The sequence below is a fragment of the Anabrus simplex genome, chromosome 2 (assembly GCF_040414725.1).
Source record: "Anabrus simplex isolate iqAnaSimp1 chromosome 2, ASM4041472v1, whole genome shotgun sequence".
In the NCBI taxonomy this organism is placed as follows: domain Eukaryota; kingdom Metazoa; phylum Arthropoda; class Insecta; order Orthoptera; family Tettigoniidae; genus Anabrus; species Anabrus simplex.
The window spans coordinates 378,130,607-378,147,033 of NC_090266.1; the positions used below are offsets into that span (position 1 = coordinate 378,130,607).

Here is a 16,427-nt window from a genome sequence, read left to right on the forward strand (position 1 = left end):
ATCAAAGGCATTTATGTTGACAATTGGGCTTCAGTGAGAATTGATGCTAGAATGAGTTCCTGGTTCAGGGTACTTACAGGGGTTAGTCAAGGCTGTAATCTTTCACCTCTGCTGTTCGTAGTTTACATGGATCATCTCCTGAAAGGTATAAAATGGCAGGGAGGGATTCAGTTAGGTGGAAATGTAGTAAGCAGTCTAGCCTATGTTGACGACTTGGTCTTAATGGTAAATTTTGCTGAAAGCCTGCAGTCTAATATCTTGGAACTTGAAAATAGGTGCAGTGAGTATGGTATGAAAATTAGCCTCTCAAAGACTAAATTGATGTCAGTAGGTAAGAAATTCAACAGAATTGAATGTCAGATTGGTGATACAAAGCTAGAACAGGTCGATAATTTCAAGTATTTAGGTTGTGTGTTCTCCCAGGATGGTAATATAGTGAGATTGAATCAAGGTGTAGTAAAGGTAATGCAGTGAGCTCGCAGTTGCGATCAACATTATTCTGTAAGAAGGAAGTCAGCTCCCAGACGAAACTATCTTTACATTGGTCTGTTTTCAGACCAAGTTTGCTTTACGGGAGCAAAAGTTGGGTGGACTCAGGATATCTTATTCATAATTTAGAAGTAACAGACATGAAAGTAGCGACAATGATTGCTGGTACAAACAGGTGGGAACAATGGTGGGAGGGTACTCAGAATGAGGAGATAAAGGCTAATTTAGGAATGAACTCGATGGATGAAGTTGTATGCATAAACCGACTTAGGTGGTGGAGTCATTTGAGGCGAATGGAGAAGGATAGGTTACCTAGGAGAATAATGGGCTCGGTTGTGGAAGGAAAGAGAAGTAGAGGGAGACCTAGACGACAATGGTTAGACTCAGTCTCTTAACGATTTAAAGATAGAGGTATAGAACTAAATGAGGCCACAGCCCTAGTTGCAAATGGAGGATTGTGGCGACGTTTAGTAAATTCACAGAGGCTTGCAGACTGAACGCTGAAAGGCATACCAGGCTTTAATGATAGTGTATGTACGTATGCATTTGAAGTAGCCGGTTCAGCTATTAGTAATTGTCGCAAAAGCACATGCGAAGCAGCCGCAGTATGCTTACTTCCAGACATGGTGGGTTACTTGAGAACGTTGATCTGCGCTTACTGTTTTACTACACAGTTGGCAAAATAATACTTTTCCATCGTAGTGAAAATGCTTTTAAATTCCACTACATATAGTTGAAGACGCGACCTTGTACTCGACTTCTGTTTTGGCATTATTTTGCAAGTTACGGCACGCATTTACGGTGAATCACTGTTTCAATAAAAGGAATAGCAGCGGACACTGAAGGAAATATTTCTTAGAAATCATACAAAATCACACGACCATGGGAATGATATATGGACCCCCGAACAGATAACCTTATTTTTAGGAGTGATGAGATCCCACTACCCAATGGTGGGGCAATATTCTTTCCAGTCTCCCATGTCATAATGGTATTACTTCACCTTATCTCTCCGTGATTGCCTTTCGCTGATATTCTATAGACAAAACCTGTGTGGGCTGATTCATAAAAGCGAGTTGGAATGACATCGTGCAAGGAAACATCTTGTGCAGGAAATCAAATCGCTGTCTAAATTTAACGACACAGCCAGAAACCAGTAAGTTTTAGAACTTCTGGAGGGAAGTCTATAAATAGCTGAAACATTCAGATACATGATGTTGAATACACTGTTAAAACAACACTGTAAGTGTAAAATGAAAATATGAGCATTATTTCATAACACAGAAGCATTTTAAATTTTATTGATTAACAAATATTGCCGTTTTATGTGCTTACTATAGATTTTCTTAAAATATGTATTTAGATTTTAAAAATGTGAAAATACTGTATGTGTTTTTATGTGAAATAGATTAAGTTTTTACACTTGGGGATGCACAATAGGAATAATGAACTTTGTAACTTGTGTTAAAACTTGTGCAAAAATAATGTGTAATTACATAAAAATCTTCTCCCTGGTCATCATCAGCCTATCACATAAACCGAGCAAGAGGACAAAGTTATATATATACAACAATATACACATATTGATACAATTCATATAAGGAGAGTTAACACTTAAAAAGAAAAAATTATATCTAAAATAGGTAGCGGTGTTTACAGCGCGTTAGCGGCGTAATAGTCTTATGCAATGTTGATGTTGAAATCACTCATTCTAATGTTAAGTTTATGATTGAATGTGAGTTAAAATCTTGATAAATATATTAAAATCTTGATGGTTGACTCATTGTGACATGGTAAAATGAGTCCCAAAGACGGATGCAACTTTTTTTACTGTTGTTGTTTGACAGAGTCTTCTAAGCTTATGTTGTACCGGCACGTCATAAGGTTGATAGCTGTATACATGTGGGTCCTATGATAGTGTGCAGGACCAAGATTTCTCAGTCCGATGCAGAACGTGAGGCCTAAAGAAAGAAGGAGACCCAATTTGGTATGCAGAAGGCTCAAAGAGGCAAGACATAATAAAGCAAAAATGGTATGAGGCTCACCTTTCATTCGTGCCGTGAAGCTTAACGTGTGGAGTGGAGTTGAGAACTGGGGCAAGTGTGTAAGCAAAGACGGAGCAGAGGTATCAGTAGGAGGGGAAGGGGGAGGGGCTTGGGGAACGTGGGAATGAGGGGAAGGTGTTTAAGGCGAGTCTGGAGGGTGATGTGGTAGGGGCATATAGTGCGAGAGGGGTGTTGTGTATGAGAACTTGATGCTTTTAAAAACCGTGATGAGAAAGTCAAAGAGGATGTTTGGTTTCTCCAAGATCGTTCTCTTCCAGGTCTTCTTGGGCTGACTTCGCTTTCTGGTGCCTTGAGGGTTCCAATCCAGCGCTGCACTCTCAACTGCTCCATCCAGCTTCCTTAATGTATGCCCGATCCAGTGCCATTTGCTCTCCTTGATCTGGATGTCAGTCGGCTACTGATTGGTCATGGTCCAACGTTCTTCATTTGAGATTATGTCTGGCCACCTCACATTTGTTATGCGATACAGACATCTATTAATGAACACCTGCAACTGGTTGTTGATCTTTTTTGTAACTTTCCATGTTTCACAGCCGTATAGAAGAATCGACTTAACATAGCTGTTGAAGAGGCTAAGCTTAGTCTTCCTGGAGGTGTTTGTATTCTTCCACACAGGATAGAGCTGGACAAAAGCACCATTTGCCTTCTGTATACAGCTTTGAACATCTACCTTTGCTCCGACATCCAATGCAACTATACTTCAAAGGTAGAGGAAGAACTCAACTCGCTCAATTTCCTTTCCATTGACTGTCGAGCTGGTCATGACATCCAAATTAATTCTCGTCTCTTTGGTCTTGTTTGTGTTGATCATGAGAGCTGCATGTTCTGCTTCCTTCTGCAACCTACTCAGTTTTTCCTCTATGTCCCGGTACCGCCGTGCTATAAGGTAATGTCGTCCGCGAAGTCAAGATGTTCAAGCCTGTCCCTCATCCCCCATTGAACACCCTTCTTCCATATTCCCATTACACTCTTCATCACATTATCCAGAACCAACAGGAACAGAGTGGGAGAAAGACACACCCCTGTCTCACTCCAGACTTGAAGATTATTTTTTCTGTTAGTTTTCCTTCATGAAGAACCTGACACTCGTATCCCACGGACATCTCTTTCATGACCTTGATGATCTTTGATGGAATTCTGTATTCCTCGAGGGTCTTCCACACGATTCTTTAATTTATAGACTCGAAGGCTTTCTTGAAGTTCACAAATGCAAGGTAGAGGGTATTCCGCCATTCCACACTCAGCTGTATGATGATTCGGAGTGTATTGATGAGATCCACACAGCTGCAATGTTGCGAAAACCCCACCTGTTCCTTTCGAAGCCTTCTTTCTACCAAATCCTTTATGCAATTCAGGATGACTCACGACAGCACTTTGCTTGGAGTGGAGAACAAGATGATACCCCTCCATTTGTCTCAGTTAGTTGTATCCCCGTTTTTTTTTCCTGTAACTTGAATATCAACCCCTTCTTCCAGTTGGTTGGTATTTTCCCCTCTTTCCATATCTTCTTTAGAAGCGGGTCCAGCAATTTGATTGTAGTGTCAAGGTCTGCTTTCTGAATTTCTGCTGAAATGTGCAGACCTGGTGCGTTCCCATTTTTCATCTGCGTCAGTGCTTTCACCCTGGGTTGGAGAGTCAAGGCTGATGCCTGGATCACATTCTGCTTCTTATGCATATTCTCCTCGCCCCTCATTTTCCAGTCCCACATTTGTATTGAAAAACCCGGCAAAGTGTTCCCTCCATCTACTCAGCTGTTGTTTGCACGTAGTGAGGATCTCATCTGTTCTGCTCTTCACATGCCTAGTTTTCATAAAACCTTTCTTTGAAAGCATCTTTTTGATGCCATAACGCTCCTTCATATCCCTCCTTTTTGCAGCTTGTTCTGCTTGCTCTGCCTGCTTATCAATCCACTTCATATGATCCTTGCGCACACTCTTCCTTACCTCCCTGTCTGCTATCGAATACTCTGCCTGTATTTGAGCCTTCTGCTGTCTAGTTTTGCAGATATTTAGCTTGCCCTTTATCTCCTCCTTGTAATTTATATTGTCCCAGGTATGATCAGATATCCATTCTTTCCACAGGTAGTTTTTGTACCCGAGCTGCTTCTCACTTGTTTTCATAATGATGTTCTTCACCTCGCTCCATACAGTCTCTACATCCTTTTCTATTTCAGAATCCATCACCTGGAATCTGTTGCTTCGTTCCAGGTGAAATTGTTGCAACGTCTGCTGATTCTTTAGTTTACCAATATTACACTTCTTGTGCTGAATATAGAACTTTTGGTGGACTGCCTCAATCTTTATACGCAAGTTTGCGAGAGCAAGATGATGATATAGATGTGGACTTCCAGAGGGAACCTGAAATATTTGTCCTGAATGAGTAAATTTATAATACCAATATAAATGGTCCGTTATTGGACATTATACATTTTAAAGCTAACTCATTCCTGGTTGCCACCATTTTGGCCCCATGTGCCAAGTTGGGCTCATCAGTTGGTACGTAGCACACCCACCAAGACGCATGGCTAGTGCATACCGTGGAGGCCGCTGCGTAGACTACCTGGAGCCACCAATATACGGGGGTGAAACGCTGGCAACCAGGAATTAGTTAACTGGAAAATTTATAATGTCCAATAACGTACCATTTATATTGGTATTAGCAAGATGATGGTCACTGCCAATGTCCGCTCCTCTCTTGTTCCTAACAACTTTCAAATTTCTTCTGAACCTCCTGCTCACCACAATGTGATCAATTTGATTTTCCATAACTTGACTAGGAGACACCCACGTGACCTTGTGACACCAGCTGTGTGGAAAAAAGCTTGCCACCTATCACAAAGTCTTGGCTGGCACAATATTCCATAAAATTTTCCCCATCTTCATTCATCTCGCCAAGACCGTGTATACCCATGATATGATCCAGTCCCTCATTTTTTGAACCAACCTTTGCGTTGAAGTCTCCCATAACAATGAGAATATCCTCCTTGCTCTTTTTTCATTGTGGCATCTCGTAACATTTGGTAGAATTCTTTCTTTCTTTCTTTCTTTCTTTCTTTCTTTCTATCTTTCTTTCCAACTCCGATTCTTCTGTAGGTGCATAGCATAGGATAATGGTCACATTCCTGATCTTGGTCTTGAACCTAGCAATCAGTAGCTTACTAGAAATTGGCTTCGACGTGATTGACATTTAATAAAATGGGTAAAATGACACTAAGATATTCTGCTGGCTTGGTAATGAACTTTGGTATTTTAACATACGTAAAATGTACTCCTATTTTTAAGGTTAGCGTAACACTGGAACTATTTTAGAGTTTCTGCTGTTGCACCATTTTTGTCAATTTTATGATACCTGCTTATTTTCCTTAATTAAATGTTATTGTTAAGACTGAAACTTTGCATGTTTGTTTAAAACATTCTTAAAACTGTATTTTAAATGAATATGAAGGGTAATATTCATATATACTTCATGCTGTTCTGTGTTTTTAGTCTGATTTATGGAACTTCTGTGTATTTAAAAAAATAACGTTTCATAATATACTATGGAGGACATGAGGTCTTACATGTTACCTGCTGTGCTGATAACTTTGCACATCTGCCCAAAATGTTTGTAATGTCTGTTTGTTGTTACAGCAATTGGAGTTGATATTCCAAATGATGCTGCAAGTAAATCAACACAATTCGGACAATTCTCTTCCAAATTTTACCTTAAAGGTTTGTTGGAAGTTATGCCTCTACATTTCAAGTGTCATGCTTCCAGCGATGGCTCAAAAATGGAAAGAATTGAAGCAGGTTTGTTTTTCTAATTTTAAGGTTTTTTTATCATCAGAAAAACTGAGTTAGGTGTAATTTTTTCAATGATACATTTTGTTCTTTCAACAAGTTTCATGAGGTATTGTCTCCAAGCCTTATTCATGGTAGGGAAGTAAGTCTAGGTCTAGATTTACTTCTTCACTGCTCATAGTACAAACAATTTCTGCTGCCCTCTGTTGTGTTTTAAGAAAACCTACTTTTCTCCCTATTAATAATATCCAGCTGCAGTAGATTAATTAAATAATAGTACATACGCTGACAGTCAAATAAGCAGATTAATTCAAATTCTTCAAGAAGAAGTTATATATTATAAGTCTGCTATAGTGAGAATTCATAACGGCAAAAAATTTACTCGCTATAGCAGATTGTCATTATTTCAGATTTTTGGAAAAGTCTCGGAAAAACACCCCACACAGATTAAAATCAGTACGTAACAGGAAACATTTGTTCAAAACTTGCAATTTCACAAATTTCCGTACTATGGCGTACTCGTTATTTTTCTGATTCTAAGACAACGTGAACGTGTATGTTCAGTTTCATTCTCAAAAATTGTAGTAGTATAACTCCAGTGGCTTCTGTGGCGAATGTTTCAGTTTTCTTGTTCAAACAGTATCACCTAGCCTAATTTAACCTTTTAAGTGCTGAGTTACCAGTATCTCTAGGCCTAGGGTAGAGAAAGTGAAATCTGTCTGCAAACGAATAAGGGTAGAAAATCTTCAGTACGAAGAAATTAGACACAAGTACATAGAGTAGAACTGAAGGATACGAAAGGGTGATTGGTAAATGTGGGGAAGATATGGAAGCTAATGGGAACGGGAAGCGTTTGCTGGACTTCTGTGCTAGTATGGGTTTAACTGTTACGAATACATTCTTCAAGCATAAGGCTATTCACCGCTACACATGGGAGGCTAGGGGTACCAGATCCATAATAGACTATATCTCAACAGACTTTGAATTCAGGAAATCTGTTAGGAATGTAAGAGGTTTTCGCAGATTTTTTGATGATACAGACCACTATCTTATCTGTAGTGAACTAAGTATCTCTAGGCCTAGGGTAGAGAAAGTGAAATCTGTCTGCAAACGAATAAGGGTAGAAAATCTCCAGGACGAGGAAATTAGACAGAAGTACATGGATATAATTAGTGAGAAGTTTCGAACAGTAGACAGTAAGCAGGTTCAGGATATAGAATGTGAATGGGTGGCATACAGGGATGCTGTAGTAGAAACAGCAAGGGAATGCCTAGGAACAACTGTGTGTAAAGATGGGAAAAGGCGAACATCTTGGTGGAATGATGAAGTGAGAGCAGCCTGTAAACGTAAAAAGAAGGCATATCAGAAATGGCTCCAAACAAGGGCCGAGGCAGATAGGGATTGGTACGGAGATGAAAGAAACAGAGCGAAACAAGTAGTTGTTGAATCCAAAAAGAAGTCACGGGAAGATTTTGGTAATAACCTGGAAAGGTTAGGTCAAGCAGCAGGGAAACCTTTCTGGACAGTAATAAAGAATCTTAGGAAGGGAGGGAAAGGGAAATGAACAGTGTTTTGAGTAATTCAGGTAACTCATATTAGATCCCAGGAAATCACTGGAGAGGTGGAGGGAATATTTTGAACATCTTCTCAATGTAAAAGGAAATCATCCTGGTGGTGTTGCAAACAACCAAGCTCATGGGGAGGAGGAAAATGATGTTGGTGAAATTATGCTTGAGGAGGTGGAAAGGATGGTAAAAAAAACTCCATTGTCATAAGGCAGCAGGAATAGATGAAATTAGACCTGAAATGGTGAAGTATAGTGGGAAGTCAGGGATGAAATGGCTTCATAGAGTAGTAAAATTAGCCTGGAGTGTTGGTAAGGTACCTTCAGATTGGACAAAAGCAGTAATTGCACCTATCTATAAGCAAGGGAACAGGAAGGATTGCAACAACTATCGAGGTATCTCATTGATTAGTATACCAGGCAAAGTATTCACTGGCATCATGGAAGGGAGGGTTGAATCAGTCGTTGAGAGGAAGTTGGATGAAAACCAGTGTGGTTTCAGACCACAGAGAGGCTGTCAGGATCAGATTTTCAGTATGTGCCAGGTAATTGAAAAATGCTACGAGCGGAATAGGCAGTTATGTTTATGTTTCGTAGATCTAGAGAAAGCATATGCCAGGGTACCGAGGGAAAAGGTGTTCACTATACTGGCGGAATATGGAATTAAAGGTAGATTATTAAAATCAATCAAAGGCATTTATGTTGACAATTGGGCTTCAGTGAGAATTGATGGTAGAATGAGTTTTTGGTTCAGGGTACTTACAGGGGTTAGACAAGGCTGTAATCTTTCACCTTTGCTGTTCGTAGTTTACATGGATCATCTGCTGAAAGGTATAAAATGGCAGGGAGGGATTCAGTTAGGTGGAAATGTAGTAAGCAGTTTGGCCTATGCTGACGACTTGGTCTTAATGGCAGACTGTGCCGAAAGCCTGCAGTCTAATATCTTGGAACTTGAAAATAGGTGCAACGAGTTTGGTATGAAAACTAGCATCTCGAAGACTAAATTGATGTCAGTAGGTAAGAAATTCAACAGAATTGAATGTCAGATTGGTGATACAAAGCTAGAACAGGTCGATAATTTCAAGTATTTAGGTTGTGTGTTCTCCCAGGATGGTAATATAGTAAGGGAGATTGAATCAAGGTGTAGTAAAGCTAATGCAGTGAGCTAGCAGTTGCAATCAGCAGTATTCTGTAAGAAGGAAGTCAGCTCCCAGACGAAACTATCGTTACATCGGTCTGTTTTCAGACCAACTTCGCTTTACGGGACCGAAAGCTGGGTGGACTCAGGATATCTTATTCATAAGTTAGAAGTAACAGACATGAAAGTGGCAAGAATGATTGCTGATACAAACAGGTGGGAACAATGGCAGGAGGGTAATCGGCATGAGGGGATAAAGGCTAATTTAGAAATGAACTCGATGGATGAAGCTGTACGCATAAACCGGCTTCGGTGGTGGGGTCATGTGAGGCGAATGGGGGAGGATAGTTTGTTGCTGTTGTTTGAGTCATCAGTCCATAGATTGGTTTGATGCAGCCCTCCATGCCACCATATCCTGTGCTAACCTTTTCATTTCTACGTAACTATTGCATCCTACATCTGCTCTAATCTGCTTGTCATATTCATACCTTGGTGTACCCCTACCGTTCTTACTACCTACACTTCCTTCAAAAACCAACTGAACAAGACCTGGGTGTCTTAAGATGTGTCCTATCATTCTATCTCTTCTTCTCGTCAAATTTACCCAAATTGATCTCCTCTCACCAATTCGATTCAGTATCTCTTCATTCATGATTTGATCTATCCATCTCACCTTCAGCATTCATCTGTAACACCACATTTCAAAAGGTTCTGTTCTCTTTCTTTTCTTTCTGAGCTAGTTATCGTCCATGTTTCACTTCCATACAATGCCACGCTCCACACGAAAGTCTTCAAAAACATCTTTCTGATTCCAATATCAATGTTTGAAGTGAGCAAATTCATTTTTCTTAAGAAAGCTCTTCTTTGCTTGTGCTAGTCTGCATTTTATATCCTCCTTACTTCTGCCATCGTTAGTTATTTTACTACCCAAGTAACAATATTCATCTATTTCCTTTAAGACTTCATTTCCTAATCTAATGTTTCCTACATCACCTGCCTTGGTTCGACTGCACTCCGTTACTTTTGTTTTGGACTTATTTATTTTCGTCTGGTACTCCTTACCCAAGACTTCATCCATACCATTCAGCAACTTCTCGAGATCTTGTGCAGTCTCAGATAAAATAACAATATCATCGGCAAATCTCAAGGTTTTTCATTTCCTCTCCTTGGACTGTAATTCCCTTTCCAAATTTCTCTTTGATTTCCTTTACTGCCTGTTCTATGTAAACATTGAAAAGGAGAGGGGTCAAACTGCAGCCTTGCCTCACTCCTTTCTGGATTACTGCTTCTTTTTCAAAGCCCTCGATTCTTATCACTGCAGACTGACTTTTATACAGATTGTAGATAATTCTTCGTTCTCGGTATTTGATCCCCATCATCTTCAGAATCATATAAATAGCTTGGTCCAATCAACATTATCGAATGCCTTTTCTAGATCTACGAATGCCATGTACGTGGGCTTGTCCTTCTTGATTCGATCCTCTAAGATCAGACGTAAAGTCAGGATTGCTTCACGTGTTCCTACATTTCTTCTGAAGCCAAATTGATCTTCTCCCAACTCAGCTTCAACTTTTTTTTCCATTCTTCTGTAAATAATACGTGTTAAAATTTTGCAGGCATGGGATACTAAACTAATGGTGCGGTAGTTTTCACACCTGTCAGCACCGGCTTTCTTGGGAATAGGTATAACAATATTCTGCCGAAAATCGGATGGGACTTCTCCTGTCTCATACTGTAACTTTTTTGATGTTAATAATAAATAAAATCATGAATAAAAATATATAAATAAAATTACTCAAAAACTTAATAAAATTAATAAGCATAATTAACCGAAATGTCCGTAGTATGGGCGCCAGAGTTCACCAGAATGGATCCCTCGAATTTAGATAAGAGCATGATAAACTGTATATCCCAGGGCGTGTACATAATGCTGCGTACTGGTACATCTGCTGCAGGCCTTACCTAACCTCCTAAAAACGACTAATTAGGTAGGAACTGCACCTAGGTTCATCAATAACACTGATTCTAAAATAGCTAACTATATTCTTAACAAATTCCGTGCATGAGCACCTCATCAACATACAACATTATACATATAATACACACATAAAATATTGCTGGAAGACTCCATATTTACAACAACAACAATAATAATGAAAATTGTTGGGAAAACGAAAGCGAGAACTAAGCGACCATTTATAAATAGTCCGATGAACAATGTACATGTATGAAGATAAATACCCTTCACTGTCTCTATATCAATTCGACTTACCGATTCTCATAATCGGCAGTTATCACATCACACAGATACTGTACCTTGTACTACTGTGTTCACAAATTTTAACACTTGTTGTAAAGATATATACACACGTCTGTCGATCCTCAACATAATTTATGGAAAGTCTGAGATAGCTTTCACCAACATATAATGCTAAGCCGCCACAAGTGCTACCATACTTAATGCGCAAGCACTCTCCACGAACATAACAAGACTACGCTCCATGAACGTTTGAAGTCCAGTCCATTGCAGCCGTGTCACTCCAGTACCGTGTATCAGCACCACTTCCTTCCAGTACAGTGCGTCATTTGTAGTTGTAGTTATCTTCCTTCTCGTTCCTTTACAATCACCTCTACAATCATCCTTACAATGTCTCCTTTACAATGTTCCTCGGTTGCCGCCGTATGATCAACCTTTATAGACATCAACATCCCCCTCCTCTCAGGTGATACGTCTGGATTGGTGCTTGCCAGCCAATCATGAGTGAACCTCTTCTTTCTCCCAAGTTATAAACAAACACTCGGGAGTTTTACATGAATCATCAAATTTCCCTGGTACAACAACAACCTCATCTCATCAGGCTGGGATATATACATGACTAATGGAATTTCCTGACACAAGTACATCACAACACACACTGGGGTAGCCAGATGACTCATTCAAATTACCAGAGTTATTAAAGCAATGTTTTCCCACTCGTGCAAAACAAATTACTCATACCTACATATGTGGATATCTTCCAGCTTACCAATATAAATGGCAAAATATATAAATGAAATACTAATAATAATAATAATAATAATAATAATAATAATAATAATAATAATAATAAATCGAATACGGACAATAATATCTCTAACTTCTACATATAATTCGGGGGTGTGATATATGTACTATCACAATACATCTTGCAAACTAAATGAAATAACCTTGCCATGCTGGTTTCTCCTAAGGCAGTCGGTAATTCAGGGGTGCCTTGTTCCTATTTAGGTCACTTACAGCTCTGGCAAACTCTGACCTCTAAATTGTGTCTCCCATTTCATCAGCATCAACAGCCTCTTCATGTTCCAGAACCAAATTATCTACATCTTTACCTTGATACAACTGTTGGATATGCTCCCGCCATCTTTCTGCTTTGTCTTCTTTCCCTAGAAGTGACTTTCTATCTGAGCTCTTAATATTCATACACCTAGATTTCCCTTCTCCAAAGGTTTCCTTGATTTTCCTGTATGCAGCATCTACATATCCTAGAACCATACAGCCTTCGATATCCTTGCTCTTCTCTTTCAGCCATTCTTCCTTAGCTACCTTGCACTTTCTATCCACTTGATTCTTTAATCGCCTGTATTCTTTTCTGCCCTCTTCATTTCTAGCATTCTTGTATTTTCGTCGTTCATTAATCAGGTCTAGTATCTCCTGAGTTATCCACTGATTCTTAGTTGATCTTTTCTTCCTTCCTAACATTTTTTCAGCAGCCCTACTGACTTCATTTTTCATGACTCTCCACTCTTTCTTTATAGTGTTTCCTTCAGCCTTTTCATTTAGTCCTTGTGCAACATGTTCCTTGAAACAATCCCTCACACTCTTTTCTTTCAACTTGTCTAGATCCCATCTTTTTGCATTCTTTCCTTTCTTCAATTTCTTCAACTTCAGATGGCATTTCATGACCAAGTTGTGGTCAGAGTCCACGTCTGCTCCTGGGAAAGTTTTGCAATCCAACACCTGGTTTCTGAATCTCTGCCTAATCATAATGAAGTCTGTTTGATACCTTCCAATGTCTCCATGTCTCGTCCACGTATACAGCCGTCGTTTGTTGTGTTTGAACCAAGTATTGGCAAGGATCAAATTATGATCAGTGCAGAATTCAACCATCCGACTTCCTTTTTCGTTCCTTTGTCCCAATCCAAATTCTCCTACTGTACTACCTTCTCTTCCTTGGCCTACCACTGCATTCCAGTCTCCCATCATAATTACGTTCTCGTCACCTTTTACATATTGTATTAAATCTTCTATCTCCTCATATGTTCTTTCTATTTCTTCATCACATGCTGAACGAGTAGGCATATAGACCTGCACTATTGTGGTGGGCATTGGTTTGGTGTCTATCTTGACGGCAATAATTCTTTCACTATGCTGGTCGTAGTAGCTTACCTGCTGCCCTATTTTCTTATTCATTATTAAACCAACTCCTGCATTTCCCCTGTTTGATTTTGTGTTGATAATTTGGTAGTCGCCTGACCAAAAATCTTGTTCTTCCTGCCAACGTACTTCACTTGTACCAACTACATCTAACTTTAGCCTATCCATCTCCCTTTTCAGATTCTCTAACCTACCACAACGATTCAAACTTCTAACATTCCACGCTCCGACTCGCAGAATGTCAGTATCCATCTTCGTGATGATCGCCCCCTCTCGTGTAGTCCCCACCTGGAGGTCCGAATGGGGGACTAGTTTACCTCCGGAATATTTTACCCGGGAGGAAGCCATCATCAGTACACCATTCATACAGAGAGAGCTGCATGTTCTCGGGAGGTGGTTACGGGTGTAGTTTCCTGTTTCATTCAGCCGTGTAGCAGTATCAACATGGCTTAGCCATGTTGAGTGTTATTACAAGGCCGTATGAGTCAATCATCTAGACTGCCGCCCTTGGGATTACCGAAAGGCTGCTACCCGCCTTTCGATGAACCTGTCTCTCAACAGATACCCATCCGATATGGTTGCACCTGCGGCTCGGCTATCTGCATCATTGGGACAAGCCAGCCTCCCCACCGCGGCAATGTCACATGGTTTGCAGAGGAGGGAGGATAGGTTACCTAGGAGTATAATGGACTCTACTATGGAGGGTAAGAGAAGTAGAGGGAGACCAAGACGACGATGGTTAGACTCGGTTTGTAACGATTTAAAGATAAGAGGTATAGAACTAAATGAGGCCACAACACTAGTTGCAAATCGATTGTGGCGACGTTTAGTAAATTCTCAGAGGCTTGCAGACTGAACGCTGAAAGGCATAACAGTCTATAATGATAATGAATGTATGTAGAAACACAAGGAGCGCAACCAGAATGACAAGCAGCAGTGAAACAGCTGAGTGCACTAGAGTGCAGGCAGGAGGAGAAAGAATCTGTCAACAGACTTTCTTATGTAAAGTTTGATAAAATTACCATTTGCATGTCACCAAAGTTTGTTCATCACCAAGTGACAGAGTCCCTGCTTACGTTTGGACGATTGCCCTATTATACACTGGTCAAGCTTACAAGCAATTTGTGAATTCGACAAATTTTGATGTTATATATTTCATAACCTATAATCAACAGTGCACATCAGTTTTGTCACTTTTATGGACGAATAGTATAATATTGCCTCCCCTGCGAACCATGTGACTTTGCCGCAGTGGGGAGGCTTGCGGGTCCCAATGATGCGGGTAGCCGAGCTGCAGGTGCAACCATATCGGATGTTTATCTGTTGAGAGACCAGACAAAGGAATGGTTCATCGAAAGGGGGGTAGCAGCCTTTCGGAAGTTGCAAGGGCGGCAGTCTAGATGATTGACTGATATGGCCTTGTAATAATACTCAACATGGCTTAGTTATGTTGATACTGCTACACAGCTGAAAGCAACGGGAAACTACAGCCGTAACTAACTCCCGAGGCCATGCAGCTCTCTCTGTATGAATGATGTACCGATGATGGCTTCCTCCCGGGTAAAATATTCCGGAGGTAAACTAGTCCCCCATTAGGATCTCCGCGTGGGGACTACACGAGAGGGGGTGATCATCAGGAAGATGGATACTGACATTCTGCGAGTCGGAGCATGGAATGTTAGAAGTTTGAATCGTTGTGGTAGATTAGAGAATCTGAAAAGGGAAATGGATAGACTAAAGATAGATGTAGTTGGTGTAAGTGAAGTACGTTGGCAGGCAGAACAGGATTTTTGGTCAGGCGATTACCGATTTATCAACACAAAATCAAACAGGGGAAATGCATGAGTTGGTTTAATAATGAATAAGAAAATAGGGCAGCAGGTAAGCTGCTACAACCAGCATAGTGAAAGAATTATTGTTGTCAAGATAGACACCAAACCAATGTCCACCACAATAGTGCAGGTCTATATGCCTACTAGCTCAGCGGATGGTGAGGAAGTCGAAAGAATATATGAAGAGATGGAAGATTTGATACAATATGTAAAAGGTGATGAGAATCTAATTGTGATGGGAGACTTGAATGCAGTGGTAGGTCAAGGAAGAGAAGGTAGTACTGTAGGAGAATTTGGATTGGGACAAAGGAACGAAAAGTCGGCTGGTTGAATTCTGCACTGATCATTATTTAGTCCTTGCCAATACTTGGTTCAAACACCACATACGATGGCTGTATACGTGGACGAGACCTGGAGACACTGGAAGGTATCAAATAGACTTCATTATGATTAGGCAGAGATTCAGAAACCAGGTGTTGGATTGCAAAACTTTCCCAGGAGCAGACGTGGACTCTGACCACAACTTGTTGGTCATGAAATGCCATCTGAAGCTGAAGAAACTGAGGAAAGGAAAGAATGCAAAAAGATAGGATCTGGACAAGTTGAAAGAAAAGATCATGAGGGATTGTTTCAAGGAACATGTTGCACAAGGACTAAATGAAAAGGCTGAAGGAAACACAATAGAGGAAGAGTGGATAGTCATGAAAAATGAAGTTAGCAGGGCTGCTGAAGAAATGTTAGGAAGGAAGAAAAGATCAACTAAGAATCAGTGGATAACTCAGGAGATACTAGACCTGATTGATGAACGACGAAAATACAAGAATGCTAGAAATGAAGAGGGCAGAAAAGAATATAGGCGATTAAAGAATGAGTTGGATAGAAAGTGCAAGTAGCTAAGGAAGAATGGCTGAAGGAGAAGTGCAAGGATGTCGAAGGTTGTATGGTTCTAGGAAAGGTAGACGCTGCATACAAGAAAATCAAGGAAACCTTTGGAGAAGGAAATCTAGGTGTTGAATATTAAGAGCTCAGGTGGAAAGCCACTTCTAGGCAAAGAAGACAAAGCAGAAAGATGGCAGGAACATATCCAACAGTTGTATCAAGATAGAGAAGTAGATAATTTGGTTCTGGAACAAGAAGAGTCT

At 40.2% G+C, this 16,427-nt stretch overlaps 1 protein-coding gene across 1 annotated transcript in view; it reads left to right on the plus strand.

Annotated features, from left to right (window-relative positions):
- Positions 1–16,427, plus strand: part of Bruce (BIR repeat containing ubiquitin-conjugating enzyme) — a 1,406,664-nt gene that overhangs the window by 330,545 nt on the left and 1,059,692 nt on the right. The window contains exon 20 of the mRNA XM_068225988.1: positions 6,185–6,343. Within this exon, the coding sequence (XP_068082089.1) occupies positions 6,185–6,343 (159 nt within the window). The remainder of the gene's footprint in view (positions 1–6,184; positions 6,344–16,427) is intronic.